Raw genomic sequence first — 20,063 nt, forward strand, 5'->3', positions numbered from 1 at the left:
ATCAGTGCTAGATAAAGGAAATGATCAGAAAAGATATTTTAACAACTTTAATATCTTCAAAAGAGATTTGTGTTCACTTCTATTCAAGAAGTTACAAAGTTATAACAATATTCTCTTGAAGCAAAAGAATGTCAAGTATGTGGCTAACCATTATAAATTAAGAAACAGAGTAGTTGGGAACATGAAAAGTTAAACTGTTTAAATAACTTCTAAGTTGTACCAAGAACAAGAATTTAGAATTAAAACTCAGAAGTTCAAGGTTACAATTCTGCTGCAATCAGGTGAATATCTGCCTGACTATAGACTCAAAACATAGGCTAGCAAAAATTCACTCCCTCAAGGGGTTCTCTGATATCTCCCAATCAAATACAAATTGCCCCCTATCATCAATAAATATTTCATTTATTAAGCTGAAGGCAAAGGAAAAGAGGGAAGATATATCCATTTGAATGCAGAGTTCCAAAGAATAACAAGGAAAGATAAGAAAGCCTTCCTCAGTGATCAATGAAAAGAAGAAGAAAACAATAGAATGGGAAGGACTAGAGGTTTCTTCAAGAAAATCAGAGATACCTTGGGGATATTTCATGCAAAGATGGGCTCAATAAAGGACAGAAATGGTATGAACCTAACAGAAGCAGAAGATATTAACAAGAGGTGGCAAGAATACACAGAAGAACTGTACAAAAAAGATCTTCACGACCCAGATAAGCACGATTGTGTGATCACTCACCTAGAGCCAGACATCCTGGAATGTGAAGTCATCTGGGCCTTAGGAAGCATCACTACGAACAAAGCTAGTGGAGGTGACGGAATTCCAGTTAAGCTATTTCAAATCCTGAAAGATGATGCTGTGAAAGTGCTGCACTCAATATGTCAGCAATTTTGGAAAACTCCGCAGTGGCCACAGGACTAGAAAAGGTCAGTTTTCATTCCAATCCCAAAGAAAGGCAATGCCAAAGAATGTTCAAACTACTGCACAATTGCACTATTTCACACGCTAGCAAACTAATGCTCAAAATTCTCCAAGCCAGGCTTCAACAGTATGTAAACTGTGAACTTCCAGATGTTCAACCTGGATTTAGAAAAGCCAAGAGGAACCAGAGATCAAATTGCCAACATCCATTGTATCATAGAAAAAGAAGAGAGTTCCAGAAAGACATCTACTTCTGCTTTATTGTCTATGCCAAAGCCTTTGACTGTATGGATCACAATAAACTGTAAAATTCTTCAAGAGATGTGAATACCAGACCACCTTACCTGCCTCCTAAGAAATCTGTATGCAGGTCATGAAGCAACAGTTAGAACTGAACATGGAACAACAGACTGGTTCCAAATCAGGAAACAAGTACGCCAAGGCTGTATACTGTCACCCTGCTTATTGAACTTATATGCAGAGTACATCATGAGAAATGCTGGGCAGGAGGAAGCACAAGCCGGAATCAAGATTGCCGGGAGAAATATCAATAACCTCAGATATGCAGATGACACCACCCTTATGGCAGAAAGTGAAGAAGAACTAAAGAGCCTCTTGATGAAAGTGAAAGAGGAAAGTGAAAAAGTTGGCTTAAAGCTCAACATTCAGAAAACAAAGATCATGGCATGTGGTCCCATCACTTTATGGCAAATAGATGGGGAAGCAATGGGAACAGTGACAGACTTTAATTTTTTGGGCTCCAAAATCACTGCAGATGGTGACTGTAGCCATGAAATTAAAAGACGCTTGCTCCTTGGAAGAAAGCTATGATCAACCTAGACAGCATGTTAAAAAGCAGAGACACTACTTTGCCAACAAAGGTCCATCTAGTCAAAGCTATGGTTTTCCCAGTAGTCATGTATGGATGTGAGAATTGGACTATAAAGAAAACTGAGCACCGAAGAATTGATGCTTTTGAACTGTGTTGCTGGAAAAGACTCTTGAGAGTCTCTTGGACTGCAAGGAAATTAAACCAGCCTATCCTAAAGGAAATCAGTCCCGATATTCATTGGAAGGACTGATGCTGAAGCTGAAACTCTAATTCTTTGGCCACTTGTTGCAGAGAACTGACTCATTAGAAAAGGCCCTGATACTGGGAAAGATTGAGGGCGGAAGGAGAAGGGTATGACAGAGGATGAGATGCTTGGATGGCATCACTGACTCAATGGACATGAGTTTGAGTAAGCTCTGGGAGTTGGTGATGGACAGGGAAGCCTGGAGTGCTGCAGTCCATGGGGTCTCAAAGAATCGGACATGACTGAGTGACTAAACAGAACTGATCATCTTTATTTCCATCACAGCATTCATCACAATTAGTAATTATATATTGGTATATATATTTATTTCTTTAATATTTGTTCTTTATACTATAGGTTCCATGTAAGCATGAAACATGTCTGTTTTATTCACCAAGATTTAATATTTGTGAGTGAATGAATGAATGAATGAATGAGCCAGTAAGCAGTCTTTGAAACCAGACAGGTTTACTGCAGAAGAAAATAGCCAGATCTCAGTGTCAAGTAGTGGAAAATTATTTTCTCCTCTGAAAGGAAGAAGCACTCTTCAAAGGTTTCTTTATTCACTGCTTCAAAATCCAAAGGAAGACAGCTGGAAAGTCAAGGCTCCATCAAAGTAGCCTGAATGCTCCCATACCCAACTCTGATGGAAATCCATTCATTCAAAAATATCATTGATGTATTGTTAATATCAATTCCACTAATGAATAATTTAGGATCTAATCTAAAATAATTTTGACTATATAACATATGAAAGAATTTCAACAATTTGTTATAAATTAGGATATCATGCTCTAAAATATATAAATATATTCGATAATTTGTATTTATATAATTAGTATTTTATATCATGTTCTAAAATATACAAATATATAAATGGCAGCATTATATGTAATACAGCTTACTTTAGAAAAGTCATCAATGGCCAGCATTTTGTTTTCTTTTTCATACATCTCACCCCTCCGGAAGTACATATCAGCGTCCATGGGCCTGCATTTGATTGCCTGAGTATAATTTAGAATTGCCAAAGTAATTTCATTTTTTTCTCTGAAAATTTCTGCTCTTGAAAAATATGCATCTAAAGAAAATTAATAGGGTAAAATTTAGTGTTACAGTCCTAAATTTTAAGAGATTAATCCTTCACCCTCTAAAAATGTAGTCTGAGAAAAATATATCTCTGTTTTACTCTCTTTGTCATTTAATACTTGTTCTTTTGTTCAACAATGCAAAATTCATTTTCACAGACTGGATAAATATTTATGTTAAAAGTGTTTTCAATTTCATTAACAAAAATTGCCTTTTACCTTTTTATATATCTAAAACGTCTCATAATCTTTTAATGTTCATAGTAAAAAGTTATGGACTTTTAGCAGACATCAGCACAGAGTTAAAAAAAATACATTTATTAAGCTCATTATATTTTAGGGGTATGTTGTGAGTGTTGGAGATACAAAGATGAATATGACATTTTCTCATTTCTCAAAAGTTCCATGCCTAGTCATTCAGCTTGATTAGAAAATAGTACATAAACACAAAGCTATCTTTTTCATCCAACTGAGAAGTCTTAAGAATGGTAAAGAATCTGCTTGCCAATGCAGGAGATTCAGGAGACACCAGTTCGATCCTTGGTTCAGGAAGATCCCCTAGAGGAAGAAATGGCAACCCACTCCAGTATTCTTGCCTAGAGAATCCTATGGATAGAAGAGCTTGGTGGGCTGTAGTCTGTGGGGTCACAAAGAACTGGACACAACTGAGCAATTGAGCACTCACACATGGAAAATTACTACAACTCTAATTCAGACTAAATTTGTGAATTACTTCTATAAAAACTGTAAGTTCATCTTACAAAATAAGCAGTAAGAAACCAATTTATTGTAATGTATACCAAGGATATTAACATTTCAAACTATGATAAATATCTTTTAAAACAACAGGATCACAAAAGAGTCCTATATTTACAATATCAAGAGTAAATTTAACTTAGTAAAGTTACAAACATTTGTGGAGACTTACATGTCTTGAATTATGTATCTTTATACCACTAAATGACCAAAGCTTAGGTTAAGATATAACTGCACAGACAACCCACCTGCATTATTTTTATTGTATTTATTTATAAAATTCAAGTCATCCAAAGCTTCATTAATTTTGTCTTGGAAAAGATAAATGAAATGTCGGTGCCAATAGGCATTGAGGAACAATGGCTCCAAGATTATAGCCTAGAAAACAGATGTATAAATTCAATTTAAATTGATTTAAGGGAAGAAAGCCTATCAAATAAACTTGCAAACATTGCTGACTTAAACAGCTTTATATGTGTATAGTATAATATGATGCCTCTGAATCTGTCAAAATCTAGTGTTTTTAAGGTTAATTATTTGAAAATGCCAGAATTTTCTAATCCTATAAAGTTGGCTTAAAGCTCAACATTCAGAAAACGAAGATCATGGCATCCGGTCCCACCACTTTATGGGAAATAGATGGGAAAACCGTGGAAACAGGGTCAGACTTTATTTTTCTGGGCTCCAAAATCACTGCAGATGGTGACTGCAGCCATGAAATTAAAAGATGCTTACTCCTTGGAAGGAAAGTTATGACCAACCTAGATAGCATGTTCAAAAGCAGAGACATTACTTTGCCAACAAAGGTCCATCTAGTCAAGGCTATGGTTTTTCCTGTGGTCATGTATGGATGTGAGAGTTGGACTGTGAAGAAGGCTGAGCGCCAAAGAATTGATGCTTTTTAACTGTGGTGTTGGAGAAGACTCTTGAGAGTCCCTTGGACTGCAAGGAGATCCAACCAGTCCATTCTGAAAGAGATCAGCCCTGGGATTTCTTTGGAAGGAATGATGCTAAAGCTGAAACTCCAGTACTTTGGCCACCTCATGTGAAGAGTTGACTCATTGGAAAAGACTGATGCTGGGAGGGATTGGGGGCAGGAGGAGAAGGGGACGACAGAGGATGAGATGGCTGGATGGCATCACTGACTTGATGGACGTGAGTCTCAGTGAACTCCCGGAGTTGGTGATGGACAGGGAGGCCTGGTGTGCTGTGATTCATGGGGTCGCAAAGAGTCAGACACGACTGAGTGACTGATCTGATCTGATATACATAATACAAGTATTCATTATTCAAAATTCTAGTAAAAGTTAATATATAATTATAAGTAAGGATAAATTGTTAGTATTATTATTTTGATTACATAAAACTTACTTCCTGTAGATCATTCATGGCACTCTGTAACTTTCCCAGTTTCCTATAAAGAGCTCCACGCCTACAATATAAAAATGCAGGATATTTCTTCTTACTATTTATTTCTTCAGTCAAGATCTCCACTTCGGACTCATAATGTTTAATGACTGCTGGAGGAAGACCACAGGTCAAAGAATCACTCAATTCTAGCTTTGTTGATTGTTTCAACGTTTCAAATGAGTCTTCGTCAACAGATATTTTAACTCTCGGAGTTGTCTTCTTTTGCTTAGGCTGAGAGACCATCTCAGGAGTCCATGTTTGAGGATCATTATGTTCTAGAATTCTCTTACTTTGGGCACATTTGTCAGAATTTAAACACAAAGGTGCACTGGGACACCGAAGTACACGTTCATAGAGTGGAATTCTGAGCAAATATTTCTTCTGTCCAGGAAGGATTCCGTGGGACACTGATCTAGTATGCAAAAGGGTGATTCTTAAATTACAGAAATATAATTTTTATAACCAATAAATCAACTCAGTGACAATTACTATTTCTCTGTTATCAAAATAAAATTTCATGGTACTTTTATGTAAACCAAGTCCTTCTGTTCATTCATTTAGATCGTGTGAAGAATCTATGTTGAGGTTATGAAAGCAGAAGACTGTTATTAAAGATACAGCCTCTGTAAAGAACTGAATAAGGGGTCAGTGCTCCTTCCAGCTTAATTTATATCCCCACCCCCAAACCAGAGGAAATACAGTCTCCGGAGAACTGAGGAGTTAAAACTTGATGTGCAAAAGGAAATGTATCCAAATGGTTGGCAAGGACATGAACTTGAGGAAGCAGGAAGAAGCAAAGATTTTACTCCACAGCAGACCAACAAAAAGACATCCCAGACTTCATCCCAAACTTCTTAGGCTATCAATTTAGATGACATCTAATACGTTTTCAAATGCTATGTTTCTAGGATCATCTCCACAAACTCTCCATTTCCCACACAGTTTTCACTCGGCAGCTTTCATTGTATGCTGGTGCCGTTATAGCCACGTGAGAGAACAAACACGCTCTATTGGAAGGAAAAAAAATTAAACCCCATCATTTCATAAATATTTACCAGTGTGTACTATGATAAAGGCCTGTGCTAAAAGGAGAATAAAAGTAAGAAAAGTCAGTATCCTTCTGCTTCCTTACTCGGTGACACACCTCACCCCTCTCCACACTCCAGTGCAAGCCTCCATCATCTCTTCTGTCTAGAGTACAATAACATCTTAAATCCCTGCTTGTACTCTTGGTCTCATCCATTCTCCACCTGGCAGCCAGCATGTTTTGTTTTTTTTTAAAAAACAAATGTAAATTAGATCATGTCATTCCCTAGCTTTCCCTAGAACCTAGAATACAAATCAAGCTTTTCATCATAGCCTACAAGACAACACGATGCTACTGCTACTGCTAAGTCACTTCAGTCGTGTCTGACTCTGTGCGATCCCACAGACAACACGATGAGACCCCAGCAAATATCTCTAATAACACTACTCTCTAGCCTCCCACTGTTCTAGGCTTAGGGCAAGCCTCAAAGCCATTGCATTTTCCAGTCCTTCGGAGTGGCTGACTCCTTCTCAATTCCTATTTCTGGTCAAAGGACACCCTGGAAAGACCATCTGTGCCAAATAGATTTTGTTTCCATCTCTACATTTATCTCTATTCTCTATCTTGTCCTTTGCCCTGGAGTACTAGTATATACAGACTATATACATAGGAATACTTGCTTTCTTCTAATCAAGTATGTTCAATTAGGAGCCCTGAAAAGAGAGTTCAAGCAAAGTCATAGTATTTATTCCTCCGGGCCCCTCCTGAAAGGTTGCCTCAAACTGGCCATGATCTTTGACCAAAGTTCACGACTTCTTTCAAGGAAATCCTTTCCATAAAATTCCTTTCTTCCAGGTTCTAGTAATCATTCTCTCTTTTTGTCCTCTCATACTGAGGGGTAGAGACTGGCTCTATTATTTCTAGCCCCAGGATAGCACTCTAGCATTTTTGATTTCCTTATGCCCACATCTTTGTAAAATGCCCTTTGTTATACCTCTCTAGAATTATTCTAAATTGAGAGTGCTATCTGTTTACTTCTGAGACCCTGACTGATAAATTAATTGGCACCAGAGATGGGCCCAAGAAAAGCTATGGTTTATAGTCAAAGCTAGGGTTTTTCCAGTAGTCATGTATGGATTTGAGAGTTGGACCATAAAGAAGGCTGAGCACTGAAGAATTGATGTTTTTGAACTGTGGCATTGGAGACGACTCTTGGGAGTCCCTTGGACTGCAAGGAGATTCAATCAGTCCATCCAAAAGGAAATCAGTCCTGAATATTCATTGGAAGGACAGATGCTAAAGCTAAAGCTCTGATACTTTGGCCATCTGATATGAAGTGCCGACTCATTAGAAAAGACCCTGAGGCTGGAAAAGATTGAAGGCAGGAGGAGAAGGGGACGACAGAGGACAAGATGGTTGGATGGTATCACCAACTCAAGGGACATGAGTCTGAGCAAGCTCCGGGGGATGGTGAAGGACAGGGAAGCCGAGTGTGCTGCCGTCCATGGGGTCGCAAAGAGTCAGACATGACTGAGCGACTGAACAACAACAACCAGAGATGGACCCAGGAAATATACATACAAAAGGATCCTTCAATGAGTGAATTATAAAACTAAAGCCCAAACCATAATATATTTCTTAAGCTATAACAAATGTTGATTAAACGAGACCTTTCGAGAATTTTTGGAGGCTTGGATAACTCATCATACACCAGTGTAAGTTTACTGAGTTGCAGTCCTTTCCTCCGTCTCATCTTCTTTTTCTTGGGATAAACAATGTAAGTAATGCCAGCTTGTCGAGATGCTTCAATGAGAGTGAAAGACAGGTCTCTTGAGCCATATCTGCAGTGCATGTAGTCTAAGATAGAATCTATATTTTCTTTCTCAGAGACAGATTCCTTAGTTTCTTTTTGCTCAGTCATCCAACGCTCCAACTCCTTTGCTTTTTGAAGCATCACCTCTTTTATATTGCTTTTCATGTCATCCTGAAACTCTGATAGAACTATGGTCTCCTCCTTATTCAACTCAACTGCAGATTTTACTCTCTTATTCATAAGGAAACAAAAAATTGAAAAATATAAAATCAATTTAGTTGCTATACATTTAAAATTAATTCAGTTATAATTACTGTTAATTTAATTTGGTCACTATTGAAAAATTTCAGATCATCTATTCTTGATGTATTTCAAGTGAGCTTATAAGTTAATAGTGGGTTAGTTAAAGCAAAGTACAATAATTTGGTCACATGACATTTCATTAGCTATATAAAAATAACACCATAAAGTAGATATGAATTGTGGTTTTATATATTCTTAATTTAAAGAGAATGCTCTTTACATATCCAAATAAAGTATGTGCTCTACTTTGAATTTAATGCAAAAAAACAGTGAGTGAAATGAAACTTGGTAAGTCATATCCAACTCTTTGCCACTCCATGGACTATACAGTCCATGGAATTCTCCAGGCCAGAATACTGGAGTGTGTAGCCGTTCCCTTCCCCAGGGGGTCTTTCCAACCCAGGGATTGAACCCAGGTCTCCCACATTGCAGGTGGATTCTTTACCTGCTGAGCCACCAGAGAAGCCCAGGAATACTGAAATGGATAGCCTAGCCCTTCTCTTGCAGATCTTCCCAACCCAGGAATCAAACCAGAGCCTCCTGCATTGCAGGCAGAGCAAAAATTATTAAAATGCCTCACCTTATTACAGCAGTTTGTAAGTCTATTTTCAAAACCACCTTAATAACACAGAATTCCTATACTTAATATTAAATTATTTTCAATTCAATATTTATAGGCTTACATAACAGAATTTCAACCTAACATTCATTTTATCTAATCATTAGAGAATCAATTTTCAATAATAAATTAATATTATAATACATTAATGAATAATTTATAATAATTATGCATTAGTACTTGAAACTCTAACAACATTCATTACAAATAAGAGAGAGATTAGCTCCAATCCTTTGATATACCATTTCTTGCCCATTGAGCTACTGTCAATAAATAACTGCATTTAATTTTGCTAGTAAATAATTCATTACAGAAATATTTTTCTTAATAGTGAATATAGACCCAAATTCCAAACCCAAATAACAATTCCATACAAGCTAGTTGTATATTTTAAGATGTACTAAAATAGAGATATTGACCTTCTCTGTGACTTACTATATATACTAACCCCATGTCAAGAAACTGTATTTAACTCAATATGGACTTAGAACGGAGAAATACCGACTATAGAACATATGTATGTGTACATATATATATATACATATATATATACACATATATATATCAAAAAATAAACACATATGTATGTGTTTACAAGAAAAAGTGGAATATTCCTGAAAAAAGTAAAACATCAAATTATTCTTCAAATAATTTTTCTGGCCGCTTCTCTTTTCTCCTTCTGGGACCTCTATAATGTGAATGCTATTCTGCCTGATGTTGTACCAGAGGTCCTTTAAGGTGGCCTCACTTTTTAAAATTCTTTTTTCATTTTGCTGCCTAACAGTGATCTCTGTTGCTTTTCCTTCTTGCTTGTCGATTCATGCTTCTCCTTCATACAGAGATTTAAAAATGGTGCCCACCAGCACATCTGAAGTCCCAACAGGTTTCTGCCTCTCCAGCAGCTGCTTTAATTTCAGGAAGTAGGTGTCCCACACTTATAATCTATGCTTTAAAACGGTGAGCCCACCTTGCAGTCCTGGCACACCAGGGAACCAGGTCATGAGGAAGGGAGGGCTTCATGTATTCCCACCATTTCTGCCACCTTCAGTCTCTACGCCTTCTGCAGAGCTTCCAACAGTGCAACATTGGGACAGAGCATCTGGAGGTTCACAACCTGGAGCCACTATGAGGAGGGCCCATGGAAGAATATACCATTTTCAGTGGAAAACAAGTGGAGGTTACTATGATGACTTTGGGTCTGGATTTGCTGAACCTTTCTTTACAGTAAGACACCAACTTCTTAAGAAGTAATCCATAAGACAGACATGAAGAGGAGCATATTAAGAGGTGCAATCTCTGAAAAAAGGATTAAACTCTCGAACTCAGCATCCTAGATATGTTTGTAAATAAACTTACAGCATAAAACAAACTGTGAGCTCAATGCAAATGGTAGATCAACATATAAGTGACTTGACTTATAATATACCAAGTAAAGTCAGGGTTTCCCTTGTGGCTCAGCTGGTAAAGAATCACCTGCAATGCGGGAGACCTGGGTTCAATCCCTGGGTTGGGAAGATCCCCTGGAGAAGGGAAAGGCTACCCACTCCGGTATTCTGGCCTGGAGAACTCCAGTGGGGTCACAGATTGGACACGACTGAGTGACTTTCACTTTCACTTTCACTTTTCACTTTCAAGTAAAGTCAAGTATGACTATGAGACACTTCCAAGAGATGCTGAAAACCTTAAATTGGCACTACGCACAGCAATCTTACAGAGGCCACCAAATCCTCAGTTAAATCCAAAATTTCAATCAACTCTGTATGAATCAAGTGATCATGCTATTTTAGGAAAGCAAACAAAAAGCATAGGTGGTGATTATTACTAGAAATGTGAACATTTCCTTTCAATAACAAAAACTGAAAAATTACCATACCTTTAATTGAGTAGACTGTGTGCTGAAATGTTTTTGGACATTTTCAAATGATGCAGCTTTTCTCAGGAAAAAAAGCTGTAAAATAGTCAAATGACAAATATACATTGACTCTACATACTATTTGGTAAAGTAAAATATCAGATGACAATTGGCTAGTGATAACTGAGTAAATTAGAGTAAATGCAGAAATACTAATTAAAATACAGGTTCTTACTGATTTTGAAATCACTATGTTCACACATAGGGTCAGAACTTAAAATCCATCAATTTAGTAGTAGTTGAGTAGTTTAGTTGCTCAGTCGTGTCTGACTCTTTGCGATCCCATGGACTGCAGCACGCCAGGCTTCCCTGTCCATCACCAACTCCCGGAGTTTACCCAAACTCATCTCCATTGAATCCAACCATCTCATCCTCTGTGATCCCGTTCTCCTCCCACCTTCAATCTTTCCCAGCAACAGAGTCTTTTCAAATGAGTCAGTTCTTCACATCAGGTAGCCAAAGTATTGGAGTTTCAGCTTCAGCATCAGTCCTTCCAATGAATATTCAGGACTGCTTTCCTTTCAGATGGACTGGTTGGATCTCCTTTCTGTCTAAGGGACTCTAAAGAATTTTCTCCAACACCACAGTTTAAAAGCATCAATTCTTTGGCACTCAACTTTCTTTATAGTCCAACTCTCACATCCATACATGACTACTGGAAAAATCATAGCTCTGACTAGATGGATCTTTGTTGGCAAAGTAATCTCTCTGCTTTTTAATACGCTGTCTAAATTGGTCATAACTTTTCTTCCAAGGAGCAAGTATCTTTTAATTTCATGGCTGCTGCTGCTAAGTCGCTTCAGTCGTGTCTGACTCTGTATGACCCCATAGACGGCAGCCCACCAGGCTCCACCGTCCCTGGGATTCTCCAGGCAAGAACACTGGAGTGGGTTGCCATTTCCTTATCCAATTTCATGGCTGCATTCACACAAATATTACTTACCATGAGAATTAGTACACTAAAAGAGTTGGGAAGTACTACCACACCAGATAGGGTGGAAAGTACAAAAAACTTAACATGTTTCAGGTATGATGGTGGACAAAGATATAAAGTAGTAACTATAATTCACAGCAGCTGTAACAGTGACTGTAAGGATACATGAATCAGGTGTAAAGAGAGCATAGGAGAGGCAGAGGTCAATTCAGAATGAAAAGGAACCTGGATTGACCAGCTAGAAGAGGTACCATTAGGGTCAGGCTGTGAAAGGTAGTGACATTTTCACTATGTGACTGAAAATGAGTTGAGAACATGCCAGGCCAACGGAATAGCCTAAACAAGCATAGAGAAGTGTCAAAGTGCTGGGATGTTAGTCCCCAAGGACTCTGGTGCAAGCAGAGAACAGAGTACATGGAGGTTACATGGAAGCAGAGGCACAATGGGAGGTAAGACAGAAAACATAGCCAAGGCCACGGTATGAGGCTTAGATAAGCACTCTGACTTCGATAGGTGATGTTATTCAGTTTGTTGAGATTGAGTGATGTAAATACACCTGTGTTCTAAGGATAGTACAAGGGGCAACAGGGAGGTTAGATTAGAAACAGCTATTAAAAACAGGAATATCTGACAGGTTAGGTACAAGTAACGCTACTACAATAGTCCATGAATTCCAAACTAGAAAGTGTCATTTGTTGGTTCAATTAATTTTTATGTGATGGTCACTGTTCTAGGTGCTGTCGATAAAAAACAAGAATGATATGACCTCCATATCATTCAGACTGATGAGAAATAAAAAGCTCAAACCTACATAAGGACAAATATTTAATAAGAAATCTATATTAAAATCTATATTAAAATCGCAAAAGTGATCTACGTTAAATAGAAACATTACCTCAAAAAAATATATCACCTGACTGTATAGGGAATACAGAAAGAGGTACAGAACCATATTAACCTAGTGTAATTGACTAGAACAGGGATCTGATTTGTCCCAGGTTAATACAAACTCTCTACTCTGTGGCGCTCAGCATCCTAAGATATCATCAAGGGGAGTAGAGGGCTGGAGGCCTTAAGGAAAGAAAAATAAAACCATTTCCTCTTTGTCCCTTATAAAGTTCAGGATATTTATAAAGCCAGTGATATAAATTTCATACCTGTCTTCTTCCCTCAATCGCTATCTCTTTTCTCTCCAACTGTGTTTATTATTTAGTTATTTTACTTAGATACACTTTAGTGACTATAAAATCATGGGCACAAATCCAGTCATCACTTAGAGAATTCAGTGTTACTCTGTTTCATAGACAATCCCCTCCCCTTATTTGGTAAAAAGATTCATCAGCATGTTCTTTTGATCATTTAAGACCTGGGCAAGCAGTGACAAATGATGGAAAAAACAGACATTGTAGGAACTTCAGTAAAACTCACAGCAGATATCCTACTACTGATTAGTAAATAACATATTCTGAGTGTCATAAAGACAGCATATTTGAAAAAGAGGAAATATGTCCTCCGCAAACATTCTGGTCAATGCACTGAGGCATTTCCCAGAATGAGGAAATATCAAGAAATTACTTCTGAAATCACTAGAAATAATATCTAAACTGCAGGAAGACAAAGACACCAACCCATAAGTTAGACTAAAAATTATACTTACCCTGGAACTTCTCCTATGCTGATTTAAAGTTATGACACTTTCCTTGCTTTCAGATGTAAATTTCTCAATTAAAATTCTGCTTGTTTGTGCACTCTGTGATAAAAGAAAGATAACAGTTTTAAACTATATAGTAGAATACTTTTAATTCAGAGCCTATGATTACTGTTGTTACATACTAAAACGTTATTACCAAAAGAGCAATACATAGGAAAGTATAATTCTAGAAAAAAAAAAAACATAGATCAAACTCCAGCTGCAGCCTTAGTATTTGGCTAAAACCCACAATATGGCTTTGGCATTGGACCTTAGCCAAACCGATACTTCCACATTATTTCTTACATTCTGGACTCAGGACAATCAATGATCCTGTGACCTCATAGAGTGGTATTGAAGCTCCTCAGCATATTAACATCAGGATTATGAACAAAACATGCCATTTAGAGTTATTATCAATACGTTGACTATTCACTGACAAATACAAGCAAACATTCCAATATCAACTGGAATGAAAATTTCCTTAAATGCTTTATGGTTTGAATTGTATCAGTCAGTTAGATTATATATATATTTATTGCTGCAATGTAAACTGCTGCAATAGTTATAGTTATTATTAAATGTGCTACTTATCTATCTTGTAACCAGTGATTTGGATATATAGAAACAACTCGAAGACCTAAGTTCCATAGGATTCATGGTGAAGTAAACCATGCTGCTGCTTTGTTTGATGAAATTTTTACATCTCAGTTCAGTTCAGTCGCTCAGTCGTGTCCGACTCTTTGCGACCCCATGAATCGCAGCACGCCAGGCCTCCCTGTCCATCACCAACTCCCAGAGTTCACTCAGACTCACGTCCATCGAGTCAGTGATGCCATCCAGCCATCTCATCCTCTGTCGTCCCCTTCTCCTCCTGCCCCCAATCCTTCCCAGCATCAGAGTCTTTTCCAATGAGTCAACTCTTCGCATGAGGTGGCCAAAGTACTGGAGTTTCAGCTTCAGCATGATTCCCTCCAAAGAAATCCCAGGGCTGATCTTCGGAATGGACTGGTTGAATTTCCTTGCAGTCCAAGGGACTCTCAAGAGTCTTCTCCAACACCACAGTTCAAAAGCATCAATTCTTTGGCGCTCAGCCTTCTTCACAGTCCAACTCTCACATCCATACATGACCACAGGAAAAACCATAGCCTTGACTAGACGGAACTTTGTTGGCAAAGTAATGTCTCTGCTTTTCAATATGCTATCTAGGTTGTCATAACTTTCCTTCCAAGGAGTAAGCATCTTTTAATTTCATGGCTGCAGTCACCATCTGCAGTGATTTTGGAGCCCCAAAAAATAAAGTCTGACACTGTTTCCAATGCTTCCCCATCTATTTCCCATGAAGTGATGGGACCGGATGCCATGATCTTCGTTTTCTGAATGTTGAGCTTTAAGCCAACTTTTTCACTCTCCACTTTCACTTTCATCAAGAGGCTTTTTAGTTCCTCCTCACTTTCTGCCATAAGGGTGGTGTCATCTGCATATCTGAGGTTATTGATATTTCTCCTGGCAATCTTGATTCCAGCTTGTGCTTCTTCCAGCCCAGCCTTTCTCATGACATATTCTGCATGTAAATTAAATAAGCAGGGTGACAATATACAGCCTTGATGAACTCCTTTTCCTATTTGGAACCAGTCTGTTGTTCCATGTCCAGTTCTAACTGTTGCTTCCTGACCTGCATACAGGTTTCTCAAGAGGCAGGTCAGGTGGTCTGGTATTCCCATCTCTTGAAGAATTTTCCACAGTTTACTGTGATCCACACAGTCAAAGGCTTTGGCATAGTCAATAAAGCAGAAATAGATGTTTTTCTGGAACTCTCTTGCTTTTTCCATGATCCAGCAGATGTTGGCAGTTTGATCTCTGGTTCCTCTGCCTTTTCTAAAACCAGCTTGAACATCAGGAAGTTCATGGTTCACATATTGCTGAAGCCTGGCTTGGAGAATTTTGAGCATTACTTTACTAGCGTGTGAGATGAGTGCAATTGTGCGGTAGTTTGAGCATTCTTTGGCATTGCCTTTCTTTGGGATTGGAATGAAAACTGACCTTTTCCAGTCCTGTGGCCACTGCTGAGTTTTCCAAATTTGCTGGCATATTGAGTGCAGCACTTTCACAGCATCATCTTTCAGGATTTGGAAGAGCTCAACTGGAATTCCATCACCTCCACTAGCTTTGTTCGTAGTGATGCTTTCTAAGGCCCACTTGACTTCACATTCCAGGATGTCTGGCTCTAGGTCAGTAATCACATCATCGTGATTATCTGGGTCGTGAAGATCTTTTTTGTACAGTTCTTCTGTGTATTCTTGCCACCTCTTCTTAATATCTTCTGCTTCTGTTAGGTCCATACCATTTCTGTCCTTTATCGAGCCCATCTTTGCATGAAATGTTCCCTTGGTATCTCTCATTTTCTTGAAGAGATCTCTAGTCTTTCCCATTCTGTTGTTTTCCTCTATTTCTTTGCATTGATCACTGAGGAAGGCTCTCTAATCTCTCCTTGCTATTCTTTGGAACTCTGCATTCAGATGCTTATATCTTTCCTTTTCTCCTTTGCTTTTCACTTCTCTTCTTTTCACAGCTATTTGTAAGGCCTCCCCAGACAGCCATTTTGCTTTTTTGCATTTCTTTTCCATGGGGATGGTCTTGATCCCTGTCTCCTGTACAATGTCACAAACCTCCGTCCATAGTTCATCAGGCACTCTATCTATCAAATCTAGGCCCTTAAATCTATTTCTCACTTCCACATTATAATCATAAGGGATTTGATTTAGGTCATACCTGAATGGTCTAGTGGTTTTCCCTACTTTCTTCAATTTAAGTCTGAATTTCGCAATAAGGAGTTCATGATCTGAGCCACGGTCAGCTCCTGGTCTTGTTTTTGTTGACTGTATAGAGCTCTCCATCTTTGGCTGCAAAGAATATAATCAGTCTGGTTTCGGTGTTGACCATCTGGTGATGTCCATGTGTAGAGTCTTCTCTTGTGTTGTTGGAAGAGGGTGTTTGCTATGACCAGTGCATTTTCTTGGCAAAACCCTATTAGCTTTGTCCTGCTTCATTCCGTATTCCAAGGCCAAATTTGCCTGTTACTCCAGGTGTTTCTTGACTTCCTTCTTTTGCATTCCAGTCCGCTATAATGAAAAGGACATCTTTTTTGGGTGTTAGTTCTAAAAGGTCTTATAGGTCTTCATAGAACTGTTCAACTTCAGCTTCTTCAGCGTTACTGGTTGGGGCATAGACTTGGATTACTGTGATATTGAATGGTTTGCCTTGGAAACAAACAGAGATCATTCTGTCGTTTACTAGCATTTAAAAAATTTTAAATATTTATTCAGTAGAGAATGAACTTTTAAAAGTATCATGTAATTATTACTGAGAATGAAACAGATACGGAGAAGGCAATGGCTAATTTTAGTTATCATCAGTATTGAATTTTGTTCATCCTCTCTGTTGTATTTTTGGAAAGTAGTTATAGCACAATGCAATGTAAGAGAATTACTGGACACTGCAGAAAGATACCTAGTCACTTTCGTCATTATTCTTCAAAAACAAATTATGTGACACACAAGTATTTTGGAATTATTTTGCTATATGCTTACACAAAATATTCAAATATGGAGGAATAGCAGCTATTACATTTTAAAAGAATGCTTTTAACAATAACAAAGACAAAAACCTTAACACTGTGTTTTATATCAAAACAGCAGAGCTAACAATCAATGGCTGCTTTGTAAAAAGACAATATGGTTCATATGTTGGAACCTATCAGTATATTACTCCTACCCGCATGCCTTGAGAGGACAATTACAGTAGTGCTTACATATATGTGATGTAAAAATCCTGCTCTATTACAGGAATATTGCTAAAATTAGTATGTGTGCAATAAAAGCTGGGATGCAGATGGAAATGGAAACAGTTTTGCTACCTTAAAAGTCAATTATGACTTCTACTTCTAGCTATGGCAGGCTAGGTAATTCTAGGAGATCAAACCAGTCAATTCTATAGGAAGTCATCCCTGAATATTCATTGGAAGGACTGATGCTGAAGTTCCAATACTTTGGCTATCTGATGTGAAAAGCCAACTCACTGGAAAAGACCCTGATACTGGGAAAGATTGAGGGCAGGAGGAGAAGGGTGCAACAGAGGATGGTTGGATAGCATCACTGACTCAATAGACATGAGTTTTTAGCAAACTCTGGGAGATAGTGAAGGACAGGGAAGCCTGACACACTATAGTCCATGGAGTCGCAAAGAGTTGAACACAACTTAGCGACTGAACAATGAATAGCAACAAGCAATTCTTCTGAGAACAACTAGAAAGCATGTATTATGACAAAGGTAATCTTCAAAGCATCAGAGCTAATAATATGATGAAGAGATACTGGGCAAAAAATATAGGAAAAAATCCAAAAACCTGAAAAGGTAAACCCAGTATTCAAAGATGCTTTTGTTCACAAAATGTTTGCCGAAACAGTTGCAAATCTGAGCTGCATATGTGCAACTTTAAGGGGCAAGGGTGACAGACAGGCAAGCCCAGAGTCTCCCTGAAGTATGGAAACTGATTTTATATATATATACAATATACAGGTATCCAAGGCTACAAGGATATTACAGGGTTATACCCTAAGATAGGAATGAATGGATGTAAATCAACATTTGTGTAGACTTGCAGCCTAGGCTCTGTACACAGGTGTTCAAAGAAACTCAAGCCTCAACCTCAATTTCAGGTTGAACGGTACAGATCTCAAGTTCTGACAAAAAATTTTCTCTAGAGAAAGAACTGCCATTCTAGGTCTCAAATATTTACTAAAAATAATGTTCTAAATACAATGATAAACATTTAAAGACAAGTACACAAAAATACAAAACACCAGAATGTAATAGAGAAAACAGATAAATTCTAAAAGGAATATAAAACCAAATTTAAACATGCAGAGAACAAGTTAAGCAGTATTATTAGACACAACTGAAGAATTTATGAACGTGAACTATAAGACAGAGCAGAAGAAATTGTACAGGATCCAGTATCAAGGGGGGGAAGAGTAGTTAATAAATGTTATTAAAGACCCAGAAAATGAAGGACAGAATAGACAGAGGCAAAATGTGAAGAAACAGTAACTAAAAACTTTCCATAGCTGATGAAAGCTATCAAACCACAGATTCAAAGATCCCAATCATTCCAAAATATAATAAATAAGAAGAAATCTCCAACTAGACACACCATACTGAAACTTCATGGAAGAAAAAAGAACAGCTTAAAAGTAAAAGGGGGGAGGCAGAGAATTTATCAAAGGGTTCTTTGATTTACTATCAAAGAACCTTCAAAGGGTTCATATTTAAGAATCAATTCTCAATAGCAATAGTGGATACCAGAAAACTGTGAGACATCATTAGTGTGCTAAAAATAAGTATCTGCAATAATATTATCACAAAGTAAAATATACCTCAAGCATGAAGTAAAATAAAGGCATTTAAAACAAAGAAAAAAACAGAATTTTTACCAACTGTAGACCTCCTACTTCCCTTAAAGCAAATTCTAAAAGATATATTCTAGTAGAAGGCAAAATGATTCCAGACAGAAAGGTCTGAGATGCTTGAAAAGTAGAAAGGAAAAAAGAGAGAGATAAATTCATGGGTAAAATCTAAGGATTATTGCATAAAATGATAAGAACAACATCTTCTGAATTTTAAAAGATAAGGATCTAAAAATGTATCAAAGTAAGAGTACATTAAATCAAGAAAGAGTAAATGGAATAACAAGTTTTCAAATAATTGCATTTTCCTTGAAGAATATAAAGGTATTGATTAATATTAGATATTGATAAGTTAAACATGTATGTTCTAGGGAGCCCACCATAGGAATAAGAAACATTGTATATAACTTCCAAAACAGGAATGATAAAATATAATTTATCCAAATAGTTAAAATAAAAATAAAATCAGAATATATTATACTCAGACCACTGAAATTTTTTTAAAAGGAATAACAAAAAAAGACAAATTTAAGAAAAGAAATAAAAAGAGAATATAAAACAAACAAAAGGCAATATCTAGCTTATGAATTTGCAGACAAAGAAGGGGACTGCAACATTTTGGCAAATTTGCTACGTAAACAGTACTAAATTTGTCATTGTACAATTAAGTTTCATTTTGATCTCTGGGATACTGCTAACTGTTAAGACTTTGTAAATTCTTCATTTTATAATGGAAGTATCGGGAGTTGGTGATAGACAGGTAGGCCTGGCGTGCTGCGATTCATGGGGTCGCAAAGAGTTGGACACGATGGAGCGACTGATCTGTTTTTTAGAACGATTGAGTAAATTGCTTAGTTTGTCCAAATTAAAAAAAAAAAAAAGGCAGCATCTATAAAAAACAAAAATCAAATGGCAGGATAAAACAAAAAATACCAATAACCATAATATATGTAAATAGGTAAAATTTGCTTTTAAAAAATGAGGCACACAGATCTTTGTATCTAAATGAATTTCCCATTCAAAGGAATCAATAGTCTTTGAACAAAGGTCTGATTCCAGT

At 37.3% G+C, this 20,063-nt stretch overlaps 1 protein-coding gene and 1 pseudogene across 1 annotated transcript in view; one reads left to right on the forward strand and one right to left on the reverse strand.

Moving 5' to 3' along the window:
• TTC6 (tetratricopeptide repeat domain 6) overlaps positions 1–20,063 on the reverse strand; it is a 207,088-nt gene that overhangs the window by 68,728 nt on the left and 118,297 nt on the right. Inside the window, exons 9-14 of the mRNA XM_025270952.3 lie at positions 13,506–13,598; positions 10,876–10,950; positions 7,938–8,311; positions 5,202–5,652; positions 4,079–4,208; positions 2,895–3,067 (exon numbers count right to left, since the gene is read on the reverse strand). Of these exons, the coding sequence (XP_025126737.3) occupies positions 2,895–3,067; positions 4,079–4,208; positions 5,202–5,652; positions 7,938–8,311; positions 10,876–10,950; positions 13,506–13,598 (1,296 nt within the window). The remainder of the gene's footprint in view (positions 1–2,894; positions 3,068–4,078; positions 4,209–5,201; positions 5,653–7,937; positions 8,312–10,875; positions 10,951–13,505; positions 13,599–20,063) is intronic.
• On the forward strand, positions 9,956–10,345 carry LOC102411921 (annotated as a pseudogene).

Source organism: Bubalus bubalis, chromosome 20 (genome assembly GCF_019923935.1).
Source record: "Bubalus bubalis isolate 160015118507 breed Murrah chromosome 20, NDDB_SH_1, whole genome shotgun sequence".
Taxonomy (NCBI): Eukaryota; Metazoa; Chordata; class Mammalia; order Artiodactyla; family Bovidae; genus Bubalus; species Bubalus bubalis.